Here is a 16,613-nt window from a genome sequence, read left to right on the forward strand (position 1 = left end):
TCTTGTGGTCCGTGCAAACCTGCACTGTGTGCTTGGCGCCGATCAGAAAGTGCCTCCACGCCTTGAACGCTGCATGAATGGCCAGCAACTCCCTGTCCCATATGGTGTAGTTCTGCTCGGACTTGCTGAGCTTCCTGGAGTAAAACGCTCCCGGCCGCCACACGCCCTGCTGGTCCTTCTGCAGCAGGACCGCCCCCACTGCTCTGTCCGAAGCGTCTGTCTCCACCCTCATCGGCATGCTGGGGTTGACATGAAGCAGCTGCTCTTCCGACGCGAAGAGACGCTTGAGGGCCTGAAAGGACTGCTCCGCCTGCTCTGTCCAGATGAACTTCTTCTTCTTGGAGCTAAGCGTGTCAGTGATGGCCGCCGTCTGCATCGCGAAGCCCTTGATAAACTTGCGATAGAAGTTCGCAAAGCCGACAAACCGTTGGACCTCCTTCCGGTTGCGTGGGCTCTTCCAATCCAACACCGCTCGAACCTTGGCGCTATCCATGGCGAGCCCCTTGGCAGACAGCTTGTAGCCCAGAAAATCCACCTCCGGCACGTCAAATTGGCACTTCTCCAGCTTGGCGTAGAGCCTGTGTTGCTTTAGCCTGCCCAGCACTTCCTTGACGTGCTTGTCATGTTCTTGCTGCGACTCCGAAAAGATCAGGATGTCATCCAAGAAACAGACGCACGTCTTGTAGAGAAGTCCCGCCAACACGTGATGCATAAATGCTTGAAAAACGTGAGCGCCATTTTGCAGTCCAAAAGGCATAACTCTGTATTCGTAGGTACCCAGTGGCGTGAACATGGCTGTCTTCCACTCATCACCTTCCCGCATGCGAATGAGGTTGTACGCCCCCCGCAGGTCCAACTTGGTGAACACCTTTCCCTTCCGTACCTTCGCCAGGAGGTCGTCGATGCGGGGCATGGGGAAGTCCGACGGCTTGGTCACACTGTTCAAAATCCTGTAATCCACTACGAGTCTTTTTTGGGGCGTGTCTCGCTTCTTAACAAAGAATACAGGACTGCCCCCCACTGCCTTAGACTCCCGGATGAAACCGCGCTCCAAATTATGATCGATGAAGTCTTTGAGTTCCTGCAGTTCGTCCTCAGACATGGAATACAGCTTCCCTTTAGGCAGCGCCGCCCCTGGCAGCAGGTCAATTTTGCAGTCATATGGTCTGTGAGGGGGTAGCCTGTCTGCCTCCTTCTCGCAGAAAACTTCCAGAAATTCTGCGTACTTGTGGGGAATCGCTTGCAGCGTGCCTAGCAGCAGCTGTGACTCCTCTTCCTCTCCTTCCTGCCTGGGTACGATGCAGTGTTCAGCACAAAAGGAAGAGCCGAAGACCAGCTGTCTCTGGAACCAAGCCATCGTTGGGCTGTGCTTGTCCAGCCAACTCATACCCAATACAATGGGCGTGTCAGACAGTTGAGTGACGTTGAAGCTGATGACTTCCCTGTGATTCCCAAGTCGCATCACCATTGGTGGCGTCTGCTTCACCACTTGCCCCCCTAGCAGCTCCCTGCCATCCACCGTGACAACCTGCAGGGGCAGTGTGGCCGGCAGCAACTGCACAGCGTGCCTGTCGACAAATTCCTGCCCTATAAAGTCCGCGTTGCTGCCGGAGTCGATGGTGATTGGCACGTCCATGGTGATTCCAGTGGGTAGCTGGAGAGATGCTGTGAGCCTCACTACTGGTTTGGGCGGGAGGGGGTTCACTGGCTGTAAAATTTCTGGGGACTGCGTCACTAACACGTCTGGCTGGGCCCCAGTGCCTCTTCCTCCAGCCAGACATTGTCGTTTCCCTGCTGTGGTCCTCCCTGCTGCGTTGCTGCAGTCACCATTGCTGAGGCTGCAGTAAGCTTGTGGGGCCTCTGGGGACACTCTTTCGCCATATGCCCTGGCTGCTCACAGACGTAACACTTCCTGGTCCCTCTAGGAGGCTTCGCTTTCACTGCTGCCGGTGCTAGGGCTCTGGTTGCTGACTGAGCCCTTGCACCTCCAACCGCCATAGGTTCGGCTCCTCCTCCTGGCGGAGGCGTGGATTGCGCCCGTGCTGCTTCTCTGGGAAAGAAGGAGGGGCCCCCGGCTGGTTCGCGCCCTCCACGTCCTTCGTCCTTGCTCCACGGACGTCCTTCCAGCCTCACCCCCACAGCCAGTGCCCTCTGAACGACCTCCTGGGTGGTTCGGGGTCTCTCCCCCCTCGCTATCTCATCTTTAATCGAGTTGTGCAGTCCCTCCCAAAAGAGGTCTCTTACAGGAGCGGAATCTCTGTCCCATTCCAGGGCGCTGACCAAGGCGAAAAAGCGGGCATGATACTGTCTGACGCTGGCCCTCCCTTGTCTCAGCCCATGCACCTCCTTCCGTGCAAGATCAATGTCAATACTTGATAAGAAACACCCATCCATCGCTTTAATAAAGGCATCCGCATTCTGGAGCGCCGGATCGTTATCTCTCCATAAATTGCGCAACCATGCTTTCGCCTCCCCATGCAGATGGGACATGATGAACCCCACTCTCTCCTGTTCATCTCTAAAGTCTTTATGCAACAGTTGCAGTGCGCACAGTACGTCGGCTCTAAAGTTGGGATACTGTTGCAGGTTCCCATCGAAGTGAGAGAGCAGTCCGCCTGTCCGTCTCGCCAACCCAATTCCCTCCTGCCGGGGTGTTTGCTTTGCCAGTACGTCTAACCTGACCTGGAGATCCCTGCAGGCGGCAGCTGCCTCATCCTCTCTCTTCCTGGATGCGAGAACCTCGGCGTTCAGTTGTGCCACTGCTTTTCTGAGGTCCTCTATCTGCTGCTCAGCCGTCATGTCTCCTGCCGTTCGTGAGCTCGCTAGTGGGCGCCTGTTTCTCTCCCCTCCTCGAGGCTGCAGATGCCCACAATGTGGAGACGGAGCCTACTGTCAGAGCTGCTTCAAGATCCTAGCTCACAGAGGATCACGCTAGCCAGCGGTCATTAAGTAAAAGTCTTTATTGAATTACAGTCTCCATTCTCACGCTGCTGTCTGCAACTCTACGTCTACTAGCTAGATCGGCGAGGCTCCGTCTGAGTCTCCGCCCCGTGCGCACCAACTTAATATCCTAGCCTTGCTCCACCTTTTCCTCCTGACTGTCCTCCTCTGGGTCCCTCTACCCCCCGGGGCTTCTTCCTTCCGGGATTCTTCTGACGCTGACCCGGACCCTTCTGCCTCCTTGCGCCGGGCTTTAGGACCTGGTTCCCTTTCGGGGCTGCTCACTGCGCCGCCTTCCTCTGCATTTGAACTTGGCGCGCGCGCCCAACCTTCCACTTTCCTCTTAACCGTTTCTTCGCTCCCCGATGGAGGTGTGGCCACTCCTGACTCCTGCCCTCCCTCCTGTGGTGAGCTGCCAGCGCTTCCCTCCTGGCTCCTTTCCTCTTCCCTACTTCCTGGCGGTGACGCTGGTCCCGATTTCCAGCTGCTCCCCCCTGAGTCTCCTCTGGCTCTATCTTCCTGGGGTGCCTCTCTAGATTCCCCCCTTGCCCTGGCCACTGGTGCTCCTTTCTGTGAATCCTCTGATTCACTGGAAAGACTGGGAGATCTCGGGTCGTCGTCATCACTCATCCTTTCCTCTGTCTCCTCCCCTTCGCTCTCTGTTTCCTCCCTTGCCCGTGCCTCTGCACCTAAACCCCTGACAGTTCCCTTCTTCTTTCCTTCAAAATATTTTCTTAGTTTTAAGCATCTGGAAGTATAGAGAAAACAAAAATCAAAGAAAGAAAGAAACCAAGAAATAAAAAATGTAAACTGTAAAACATCACAGCCTAGGAAAACAAAAAGCTCTAGAGAAACAGTATGTCATCAGCTAATATGGGGATTCCCTTTATAAGTAATAAAAGTGTGTGTTTCTACCAGTGAATACCATCATTACTTAAAGTGAAAATGAGGTCACTTCTATCCTCTGATGAAGCTGTAGTAAGCAAATGTCATGGCTACAAAGTGGTAAATGAATACAGAAATTGAGGCAGAAATCAATCCTATCAGCCAGGGTGATTGACAGGTAACAGCAGATGACGGCACCTGAGTGGCAGGGAGGCGTGGTTTGTTAAAAATGGCACCATCTGCCATTTGGAGGAACTTTTGTTGTTGTTTAGTCATGTCCGACTCTTCGTGACCCCATGGACCAGAGCATGCCAGGCACTCCTGTCTTCCACTGCCTCCCGCAGTTTGGTCAAACTCACGCTGGTAGCTTCGAGAACACTATCCAACCATCTAATCCTCTATCATCTCCTTGTGCCCTCCATCTTTCCCAGCATCAGGGTCTTTTCCAGGGAGTCTTCTCTTCTCATGAGGTGGCCAAAGTATTGGAGCCTCAGTTTCAGGATCTGTCCTTCCAGTGAGCACTCAGGGCTGATTTCCTTCAGAATGGATCAGTTTGATCTTCTTGCAGTCCATGGGACTCTCAAGAGTCTCCTCCAGCACCATAATTCAAAAGCATCCATTCTTCAGCAATCAGCCTTCTTTATGGTCCAGCTCTCACTTCCATACATCACTACTGGGAAAACCATAGCTTTAACTATACAGACCTTTGCCTAATTAGATCCATGGGCCAGAGGTTCCTCAGCCCTGTTCTACGTGAAAGAATCAGAAGCACCTTATCAGTTGGGGTGGAGACATCTTGCTGGCTTCCCAGCAGATGGGTCGCTGTTCCTTGCTGGGAATGGAGAGCAGGAGGGGCAAGGCAGCAGAGAGATCAGTACAATGCATTGGCAGGAGCACTGGATTGGTTCTGTTGGCATGTTTGCACCACACTGACCTCCCCTCCACCTCATCCCTCTCACTCCCAGGGAGCAACAGTGATTCTCCTGACCTCTGCTCCAACCAGTGAGCTTCCACCCCATCCATGGTCCTCCTCTCATCTTGCATATGGTTGAGATGCTACCCTAAACTTCCTCCAGTCTTCAGCATCCAGTGTTGCTGGTGTTTTGGACTGCACACCAGTTAAATAAACAGGATTTATTTATTCTTTTCTTCTTCTTCCTAAGAGCTGTCCCACATGCATAATAACAGTAATAATCAGGGCTTTTTCCCCAGCCAGTGCTCACCTCTCAGGTGGGAGCCATTTCCATTCTAAGAGAACAAGGGAGAAGTTTGTGGTGAGCTCCAGCTCTGGCTATTTCTAGAAAAATAGCACCGGTAATTGTAATTGTTGTTGTTGTTGTTGTTGTTGTTGTTGTTGTTGTTGTTGTTGTTGTTTTAAGGATCAAAAGGGAAGGGGCTGAATTTTGAAAAACAGCAGCTCTGGAATTAGACTTATTTATTTATTTTTAAGGTAGATGCAAGGCAAAGTAGAGTTGTCAGCATTTTGGGCTGCCACTGTAGCTATGCTCTGAGTTCGCAATATATCAGTGCTTAGACATTGCTAGTTATCATTTATCCCCATGCTGTGAAAAGGGTTGCCTGCTGATTTCTACAAATCAGGTTGCTGTTATCAGCATGATAGCAGACTGGCCTCCTCCATCAGCTGACCGCTGGTGCTTACCACCCAACAGATTTCCATTCAGGACAGGCAAGAGAAGAAACAACCTCCGCATGTTAGAAGTACAGAGAAATGGAAAGCCACTGCGCGTTTGCTCAACCCTCAACCTGCTCAATCTTCTCGAGGAAATTAAAATATTAATTAAAACAGGTCTCTCTTGAGCAAGCTTTCTCAGAGCCTTGGCAAACAGAAGATCTTGGCATCGTTCATAGGGCAGCGCTGGAGGCCAGCTAAGGCTTAAGATTCTAAGCTCCCCTGGAGGGGAAGCTTCCATGGAGTTGAGACCCCACAGAAATTGCAGTGACAGAGAAGATGAGAGTCAGCCTCTAGTGCAAAGACACGTTGACAGGGGGCAGCAGATATGCAGAATCCTGACAGGCCTTCAAACACAACTGGACACTGGCAGAGAATCCTGTTGCCGCCCCCGCCTCTCTCAAGCTCCACTGCCCTTCAGAAGTATGGCACAGCTGTTACCTCAGCCATTCACCATGGTACCCTGGAGGAGAAAGAGGCACACTCAAAAATTGGTTACATCTGACGCTTGGTTTCTCTTACACATTCCTTTCCACGTTAATGCTATTTCAAAGCATTTCTGAAAAGCTTAGCATCTCAAAGCAGAAGGCAAAAATGCAGAAAGCAAACAGGAAAGCAGCATCGCAAGGGGAGAGGGGAGACGTAAAACACAGTGTTATAAAGACAGATGAGGACAGGAATTGGTTAACAACAAGGTCCAGTCCAGATTCTTCCAAGCCCTACCTTGAGCTGCTGGGATTTTAACCTGGCGCCTTCTGCTCTACCACTGAGCTACCTTCCTTCTCCAACATGGGTGAAGGTCCTGTGTGAGTGCCTAGAGGCGGTTGGAGGATGGATGGCAGCTAACGGATTGAGGTTGAATCCTGACAAGACAGAAGTACTGTTCTTGGGGGACAGGGGGTGGGCGGGTGTGGAGGACTCCCTGGTCCTGAATGGGGTAACTGTGCCCCTGAAGGACCAGGTGCGCAGCCTGGGAGTCATTTTGGACTCACAGCTGTCCATGGAGGCACAGGTCAATTCTGTGTCCAGGGCAGCTGTTTACCAGCTCCATCTGGTATGCAGGCTGAGACCCTACCTGCCTGTGCACTGTCTCACCAGAGTAGTGCATGCTCTAGTTATCTCCCACTTGGACTACTGCAATGTGCTCTACGTGGGGCTACCTTTGAAGGTGTCTCAGAAACTGCAATTAATCCAGAATGAGGCAGCTAGACTGGTGACTGGGAGCGGCCGCCAAGACCATATAACACTGGTCCTGAAAGATCTTCATTGGCTCCCAGTACATTTCCAAGCACAATTCAAAGTGTTGGTGCTGACCTTTAAAGCCCTAAACGGCCTCGGTCCTGTATACCTGAAGGAGCATCTCCACCCCCATCATCCAGCCCGGATACTGAAGTCCAGCTCCGAGGGCCTTCTGACAGTTCCCTTGCTACGAGAAGTGAGGTTACAGGGAACCAGACAGAGGGCCTTCTCGGTAGTGGCACCCGCCCTGTGGAATGCCCTCCCAACAGATGTCAAGGCAATAAAAAAACTATTTTACTTTTAAAAGACAACTTCCCTGTTAAGGGAAGTTTTTAATGTCTGATGCTGTATTGTTTTTAATATTCAGTTGGAAGCCGCCAAGAGTGGCTACGGAAACCCAGCCAGAAGGGCAGGGTATAAATACATTATTATTATTATTATTATTATTATTATTATTATTATTATTATTATTATTATTTTCCAAGAAGAGAAGATGGAGCTCCCATGCAGGAGAAGCTGCTGTTGCTTTCTCACACTGCATCAGATTGGGACGGGGGTTAAGTGAGCTGAAAGTTGTCACCCTGTTATTCCAACTGTCTGAGTCGGAGCACAGGTCTGATGCAGTAGATGCCTAGCTAGCTAATAATTAGCAGGAGTGGTGCAAATATCCCTTGAACCTTAGGTTTGATTCTAAGCCTGTTCAGATCAGTCACGTGACCTGGCATCCCAGCATGAGTTAAGCCAGCAAAAAAGCTGATGTAACTCAGACACTGTCTTAAAAGCTTGTTTTCCATCTGCCGGGCTTAGGACATCCAGCGGCGGAGCAAGCCGATTGGGCTCCTGGGGCGGCGCGTGTGTCCTGCGCCCAGGGGTGGGATGAGCTGGGGCAGGACATTCCGTGGGGCCTCTGAGGAGTCTGCCTGCCTCCTCCCACTCAGCCACCCTACAGCTGGGGGGGAGGCAGCAGGAGGACCGTTTGGGGCAACGTGGAGCCTTCGGGTGCCCAAGCCACCGCATCACTCCCAGGAGAGGCACGTGGCTTGGGCGTGCTGCAGGCCCCATGGTGACTACATCATTACATGAGCACTGTTCCACAGCATTTGATATTTTCATTTACTTGCATTCATTCGAAATAAGATGGGTTTATGAAGCAATTCTATATCCTCCCACCACGCTGACAAAGAATTCTACGAAACAGTAGTCCATATCTGGAATCACTGTTCAGTGTTGGACTTCATATTTTCTGAATACACAAAACTTCACAGCTTATCTTTCATCATACAAAGTCTGGTACCTTGCTTCATTTAAAGATTTTCAGAGACTTTGAGACTAAAGATTTCATTTTGGACTTGTTATGGTTTGAAGGAATTCTGTAAAGATTGTCTATTATGTATGTACATGGTCATCGTGTTGCCTAGACATTGCTGACATTCTCTTTGCAACACAGGGGTTTGTTTGGCCCTATGGTGAGTGCATTTTGTCACACACACCCTCAGTGGTGACACCCGGCGCGGCCCGCCTCCACTGTACCCCCCTTCCTCTGCCCCTGACATCTCAGCCAGCGGTAACCTTGCTGCTAAGCAGAGTTTGAATCTGGCATAACTTTATTGGCTCTCAGTACATTTCCGAGTACAATTCAAAATGATGGTGCTGACCTTTAAAGCCCTAAACGGCCTTGGTCCAGTATATCTGAAGGAGCGCCTCCACCCCCATCATTCTGCCCGGACACTGAGGTCCAGCGCCGAGGGCCTTCTGGCAGTTCCCTCGCTGCGAGAAGCCAAGTTACAGGGAACCAGGCAGAGCACTTTCTCGGTAGTGGCACTGGCCCTGTGGAACGTCCTCCTACCAGATGTCAAAGAGATAAACAACTACCAGACTTTTAGAAGACATCTGAAGGCAGCCCTGTTTAGGGATGCTTTTAATGTTTAACAGACCACTGTATTTTAATACTTTGTTGGAAGCCGCCCAGAGTGGCTGGGGAAACCCAGCCAGATGGGCGGGGTATAAATAAAAAATATTATTATTATTATTATTATTATTATTATTATTCCTTAAGCTACACTGGCTTACTGAAGCCAGCTTCTCGCGTCTAAGATTTCTATCCCCTCAGTCCAGTTAATTATTTTCAGTGGGTTTACTCTGAGTAAAACTAGATGACTGTGCCCAGAGAAGAGCACACAAAAATAAGAATTCCAATCAAAAGTTTTGAAAAGAATCAAAACTTCAAAATTTTAAGAGAGCAGTAAAAAAAACAAAAACTGTTCACATTGACTTTAAATATCCCTGTTGTAGTATCTGTTGACATCATTGTGAATTCATAGGTGACCAGAGCACTGAATCAACCTTGACCTTGACCTTGGTGATCTGAAACTTCAGTTTGTCCAAATTTGTTGAGTCCTCTGTAACCTGATTCTGTTTGTGCAGGCCTCTGTGCAAACACACATCCTGCGGATCTTGGACAAATAAGGTCATGTTCTATTTGAAAGACAGTTTCTAAAATAAAGAGATTTGCTTCCACAAGAATAATGATGGAACGACAAATGTTGAGCGATACACATTTTTTAAAAAACCTACGTCAGAATGGAACATCAATGCAGTTTCCATTGGAAAGATTCATAGCGCAGTTTTAATGGGAAAGATTCATAGCGAAGACACTAGGCTCCTATTGGTGTGCATCTTTCATAGAAACTATATCTGGATTTTTCATTCCATAATTTCCTATCTATGTTCCTCCAAATTCAGCCTCTTATAGAAGCATGGTATTACATCTGAACCCTCCCTGAACTAGTAACCATCTTAGAAGTGGGGAAAATGCCGTAAATCTTTGTTGATTAGTTTGAGGGGGGGGGAACAGTTTGTGTCTGTGGCAATAGTAGTGAAATGATTTATTTGATGCTAACTGAGCCCAGTTAGCAGTGCCTCTTTAAAAAGCTTTTGTCATTAAAATTTTCTCTGGGATGTCCTACCTTACTAAATGGAAAGTGTTTTTTACAAGAAATAACATTTTTTTTTAATGACGAAGAAGCTTCCATCTTCAGTCCAAGCTACCTCTACCCCTACTTTTTGAACAGCAAGTAGCTTGTTTCCATACAACCTGGTCATTACAAGAGCCTTGTGGCATTAATAATGTATATATATATTTGCCTAAGTCTGTTCTTTCCCCTTTCCTTCCTCCTCGCTTTTTTCCCCCTCATGCTGTGTCTTTTGTGATCCTAAGGGCAGAGACTGTGCTTTTCTTACAGATTTGTAAGCCTTTCTAGGAGCTTTTGAGGCAAAAGGGTAGAATATATATGCCTTGAATAGTGAATAAATGTAGAACTCTGGGAAACAATTCTTACAGTTCACTATAGCTCAGAGAACATGGCGCTGAGTATCTGCTTATTTTTTTTAAAATGAAAGTATGCTCTAGAAATATTTCAATAAACAAAAGAGGAGTGTCGCACCCAAAACCCTGCTAAAGCCATCGTTGTTCTGGATCCACACATCCTTCCACAGTGCAGACATTGGTTTCTGGGTGGGAGTTTATCACGGTGTGGATTTGCCAAGCGTGCCTTCCTCTTAGCACGTTTCTCCCTTGCGTCATGAGTTCCATTGTCTTCAAAGCCCATGACACCTTTGGTAAAGGCTGTTCTCCAACTGGAGCACTCGCAGGCCAGTGTTTCCCAGTTGACGGTGTCTATACTACATTTTTTAAGATTTGCCTTGAGACAGTCTTTAAACCTCTTTTGTTGACCACCAGCATTACGCTTTCCATTTTTAAGTTCGGAATAGAGTAGTTGCTTTGGAAGGTGATCATCAGGCATCCACACAAGATGACCAGTCCAACGAAGTTGATGTTGAAGAATCATTGTACAATTAGCAGCACCTAGACCATGCATTGAGCCAAGTGGTCCCCTGGTCCCCACTACAGTCAGACCTATGGTTTTTCTCCTTTTTAAATTGGCAGCTATATATCTAAATTAACACATGCAGATCTGTGCCCTCCTTGAGGACCTCCCTGGAGCTGTCAGGGGTTGAACTTGGGACCTTATACATGCAAAGCAGATGCTGTCCCACTGAGCTCCAGCCCTTCTCCATGAACCACAAATGGGCAGACTGTGACCCTCCAGGTGTCATTGGACTCCAACACCAGCTTTCCCAGCCCTGACTTAAATGGATCCAGGAAGAGGGAAGAGGAGATGGGAAAGAAGGGAACGAGAAATAGCAATTTGATTCAGTCACTAAAATGTGCTTTGTCATCACAGGGTTATGCATCTCAGTTCCCTCCCTGCACCTCCATCAGATATCCTGTGCTTTTAATATCTTGGTTTGGGATAAATTCAGAAAGCAATATCGCTTTAAGTGGGTGATCCTGTCACAAGATCCTTCGGCTGCTTCAGTGGCTAACTCCCTTCCCACGCTGAAAAGAAATCGGCTTCATTATTTGCAGCAGCAGTGGGCAGACTTCAGACTTGCAAGATCATCTTCGGGGGTTTTTAATTAGAGTCCTGAAGTCCGCCAACTGGAGCCTAGTGCAGAAGAGTGGCTCTGCAAGGCTAAGAATGAAAGAATAAAAATCCTTTGAGCACCTTCTCAGCTCAGGCAATTGTGATCAGGGATGGAAGAGAGACAGTTTGCATTTAACATTGAACTTTTCACATTTTAAAACAATTGGAACACTAAAGCACAGCCATCTTTTTGAAATTCACACTCAGCTGTGCTCCAGTTCTGGGTTTAGGAATTCTGCACCTAAATGCCTATCAGTGGGTTCAAAGTTGCAAAACAGCAAAATATGCAACTGTCCCTTTGAAGGATCAACCTGGTGCTCAGTTCTGGACATGCCATGTGAAACGGTGATTTGTGCAATTGTTCAGATCCGGTTTTGCAGATAAATGTTCTGACCACACAATGCCAGATAGGAGAAATAGCCTTGAAAAACAAAGTGAATACAACATGCTGCACAATTGTGGCTCTTAAGACTTACTGTAGGCCCTGTGTATCAGTGATTCGGATCCATGTTACGGAAATTTCAAATCCACTGTTGCAAAGATGTATTCCAAATGTGTGGTGTCATGCTGATATAAGAAGGAAGAAATAACCTTGAAGCTCGAGTGAAAGGTTTTGCACATCCTCCAACAGAAATGCAGTCTCGCAAGGTGTATCCACGTGAACTGGGCTGGGCGGGGGGCTAGAGCAAAGAAATACTGTATTGCTCAAGTTCATGTGGGAGTTCAGTTCTGCTTAGAATGGAAACTGCCGATCATCTGATGCTGCATTATCCGAGACTTAGCTTTTTGATCTTACTCCTCACTCTGCCCATCGGAGTCTAAATATAGATGTCAACTCCCACGTCTACTTGCATGGAATTTCTACATTATTTATTAAAGAGAAAGGCTGTTCTGTAAATGAAAGATCTTTATATAGAACTAAAGCTAGCTAGCTAGCTAGAACATCTGCAGTCAAGGGACAAGGTACAGACAATGAGCCACTTCAGATGTTACAAAGAGAGTCCTCTGGAAATGAGTTTCAAGCTTTCTGTAGAAGTGAAGTTCAGCTCTTAAGACTTTCAGAATGAGAAAGAGAGAAGGACTGTTCTCTCCTTGCACGTACAGGCTAGCGTGAGGAAGGTGATGGCCTTGGTGGTGATGGGAAGAGGGCAGTCTATCAGTACATGCTCAAGAGTACTCTCTTCATGAGCCTTCAAATAAAAATGTTCTCACATGATAGGAGATTTGTGGACAGAGATCCGGAGCTGCCATCTGAACCTGGAAATGCTGCAGATGGTGAAAAAGTAGGGGGCAGGGGAGAATAGGAATTCGAAATCATTGAAATAGTGTAGCTTAGAACAAAGCCACAGGGACGCAGTTGCAATTGTGGTGGTCAAATTTTGCCAGTTATGGGCTAATGCAGTGGTTTTCAAACAGTGTGCCATGGTACCTTGGGGTGTCTTGCATGATGGTCAGGGGTGCTGTGGGCAACACTGGCCTCTGTCCCTCTTTGACACCTAAGCTGTTCAGGAACCAAGGTACCACTGTACTGATTTAGTACATCTCCAGGCTAGTGGGACCAGGGTGGGGCCAGTGGATACGCCACTCCATGTAGCAGGGAAGTGATGGGGAACCTGCTGACGGAGAGGTCAAAGGATTGCAACGAAAGCAGAAACAAAAATTGCTGATGTTTGCTTATGCCTCCCATGTCCTATGTCCGGAACGGAAATCAGTGCAGCAAATTCGATCGGTATTTCCCGCGGTTGCTTTTGGTCTGCAAATGATATGTAGTTGATCACGGCTTCCATCTCCACCACCCACCCACCCCAGTATGCATTGCATTGCCTTTTCATTGAAATGAATGGGTTGGAATAATGTAATGACAACGTGATTTATGCATTTAGTTAGGTAGAGTGTGTAAGTTACTTAATTTCTCCACTTTGGTTCTTTCCTGTGGTCATTTAGTCAGTGTGATATCAGGGAATGTTACCTAACGTGATAAGGAAGAAAATATGAAGACACAGAGACTTTGTGTAGTGGCTGTCAAATCTCAAGCCAGCCTCACTTAGATTCACTTTTACTGAGTTGCATTTTCAAGCTATGCCCTCTGGCATCCTAGATGGACAATATAACAGGGTACTGTACGAAGACAGACTCTGTATATGTGAGCAACCACAGGTGGAAGACATCTTGCACAGTTTACTACATTGCCCACTATACATTGGACTCAGGAGGCTTACCATTCTCCGTACAGAAAAGATGTCTCTTCCCTGCAGAGAAGGTCCTTTGGCTTCTTAGTGATGTAAACACTTCAGTGGCTCATAAAGTCACCATTTTACCTCTCTCGCCCTGACCTAGCCACTGTGATCCATGCGACGGTCACCTCCAGACTGGATTATCGTAACTCGCTCTACGTGGGGCTGCCCTTGAGACTGACCCAGAAACTCCAGCGGGTGCAGAATGCCGCAGCGAGACTCCTTACGAGGTCTTCGCTGTGAGATCACATTCACCCGGTGCTATACCAGCTGCACTGGCTCCCAGTGGAGTACAGGATCAGGTTTAAGGTGCTGGTTTTAACCTTTAAAGCCCTATACGGCCCTCGTACCTACGGGACCGCCTCTCCTGGTATGCCCCACAGAGAAACTTACAGTCTTCAAATAAAAACATCTTGAAGGTCCCAAGCAACAGAGAAGTTAGGCTGGCCTCAACTAGAGCCAGGGCTTTTTCGGCTGTGGCTCCGATCTGGTGGAACACTCTGTCACAAGAGACCAGGGCCCTGCGGGACTTGACATCTTTCCGCAGGGCCTGCAAGACAGAGCTGTTCCACCAGGCCTTTGGCCAGGGCACAGCCTGACTCCCTCCCTCCGCAATCTTCGCGGAGCTCTGGCCCAATGGTTGCCAGTGGCTTGAATTAATTAATTTTATAATGAATGATTTTAGAGTTGTTTATGCTGTACTTTTGTACTGTTTTATTGTTGTTAGCCGCCCTGAGCCCGGCTTCGGCTGGGGAGGGCGGGATATAAATAAATTATTATTATTATTAAAGATCACCCTGGACAGTATAGCATTGAACTGTAAGGGAGACACAGAGATCTAAATAAAGACCATTATATGTAGCGCGACACCCCTTTTGCTTGTGTTCTTTTTTATTCAGATTTGTCACGGCCAATGGCTGGCACAAGAAAGTTATTTGGCTTGGATGTAGTGGCTGCCCATTTGGCTTTCTTTTACTGCAGAAGTGATCCTGAAGAAGATGCAAAGTAGATGTTGCAACAATGGTCCTCCATCAATCTCACAATTGGACTGTTTTGCCTGCAATGGACCACATAATCTTTGTATGCACTGGTTGCACTAGCAGGCATCGGAAATGGGAATAGCAAAGACTTTGAGGAAGGCTGCAGTTCCTTACTACATGGGGCTGCCCCACATCTAGGTGGGGCTTCATAGAAGTGAAGTGTGAATCAGTGATGGCTTCATAACCACCAGAAGCTTCTCTGACAGCACACGCCTATATATTTCTCCCACCTTTCCGCAACAGCCAGCCTAGGTAGGCCAGTCTTGCCAGAGGGTCACAAGCTGAGTGCAACCACACGCTCCTTTAGGCTCCCTTTAGCCCCAGACGGGGGTGTTTCGTGGGGGTACAATGCAAATATTTAGGAGAGGGGACAGAGAGAGCGTCCAGCCTTTCTGCCTCTTTCCTGAGCCTTGGAGCTAGAGACTGAATCAATTAAGGTAGCAATAGGCTGGAGATGGGGGCTGTGAATGGGCAGAAACAACAGATTTTCATGGATGTTGAACTAGAGGGGCCACTGGCCTCATTCAGCAGGGAGCTTCTTATGTTCTTTCCCCCACACTGAATGCTGGAATCGTTGCTTGCTGCCGTCCCTATTTTTAATCGATGTCAGATCTTCATTAGTGATTACGGCTTAATATGTGATTAGGTCTTGATTCATTCCATCACTTAATTGATTAGTCCATTAAACTTTGCCGTTACTCAGCTTTTATCATGTGCCTATCCAATTCCAGTGTGATATTTTGCTGGAGGTTTTAGTTAGCCTTTCCTTTCGTGGCAATTGCTGTTTAGAAGCTTTGTATATCTATTTTATTTTTAAACGTGGTGGACTGTTCACATTCTTCTTAATGACCTTAAATATGCAGACTGATCAATTGGCCCAGATTCTTGGCATGTGGTCCGAACTTATCGTGATCACAGTCTTCCATGTTTAATCAGTCTCACTAAAAGAAAAGGGGGGGGATGTAATGATGAGCTGGTGATTGCTAAGGGTTCATTAATTGATTGATCTATTTGCATTATTTTTCAGAGTACGCTCGATTTGAGGCCAAAATCCATGACCTGCGTGAACAGATGATGAATCACAGCATGAGTTCTGGGTCGGGCTCCCTGCGAACCAATCAGAAACGTTCCCTCTATGTCAGGTAGGGATGCAATATGACAAAATGACACACAAAAAATCAGCAGAGAAAATGGAACTAAGATTGAACTGATGGAGAATGAGGTTGTCAAAGGCTACTGGCCACAATGGCTTCATCATCATCATCATCATCATAGCTTTCCATGAGGCATCCCAAAGTGACTTATGATATATACTACTTCCAGTATCAGAGGCAGTATGTTTAAACAGAAGAGTGCTGTTTCACTTCCAAGAGTGCTTGTGAACGTTCAATAAGCAGCTGGTTGGTCACAGTAGGAGAGAGCATGGGCCTTTGGTCTGATCCTGCAGTGCTCTTCATATGACAGTGGCAAACAGCATGATTACGTTTTCTCTAAATGGCTTGGGAACCCAAAGAAGGAGTGCTTCTTTGCTTATAGGTCTGCCCATGTGCCGAGATCATAGGAATGCAGGAAGCTGACTTATAGGGGGTCAGACCTCTGTCTTTAGGACAACCAGTGGTGATCTGCCTGTCACTTGCAACCTGGGAACATAGCTGTGTGCTGGTCCTGAGATTGGCTGACCCACCAGCCCTTAATCCCAAGGACTCTTAAGAGGATGCCCTGTGGGGCTATGCAGGGAGCTCACCCGCTAGTTACAGCCCTTGGCTAGTGCACCACCAGAACCAGTTATGCTATGATTGAACACTGATGAGGACAGAATGCTATGAATAAGGCAAAATGCCAAGATCCCAGGTTCCATGCAGGGTAGAATTCCTCCTCAGCCCACAGCAACCAGATCCATCGTAAATAGAGGCCACAGGGCAGGGTGCAGAGCTAAACTAGGGGATGCACTCCCTCAGGAGGCAGTGATGAACGCCAACTTGGTTGGCTTTGAAAGAGGGTTGAGCAAACTCATGGATGCTATTAGTGGCTTCTTGCCACAATGGGTATGTTCTCCTCTACAGCCAAAGGCAGCTTCTGTTCACCAGCAGCTGGGATT

General features: G+C 47.9%; 1 protein-coding gene across 1 annotated transcript in view; it reads left to right on the top strand.

Annotated features, from left to right (window-relative positions):
• The window catches only part of DLG2 (discs large MAGUK scaffold protein 2), a 907,935-nt gene that overhangs the window by 802,507 nt on the left and 88,815 nt on the right, over positions 1–16,613 (top strand). Inside the window, exon 20 of the mRNA XM_081196960.1 lies at positions 15,543–15,657. Coding sequence (XP_081053086.1) covers positions 15,543–15,657 — 115 coding nt within the window. The remainder of the gene's footprint in view (positions 1–15,542; positions 15,658–16,613) is intronic.

The sequence above is a fragment of the Podarcis bocagei genome, assembly GCF_964188305.1.
Source record: "Podarcis bocagei genome assembly, chromosome: 6".
Lineage (NCBI taxonomy): Eukaryota > Metazoa > Chordata > Lepidosauria > Squamata > Lacertidae > Podarcis > Podarcis bocagei.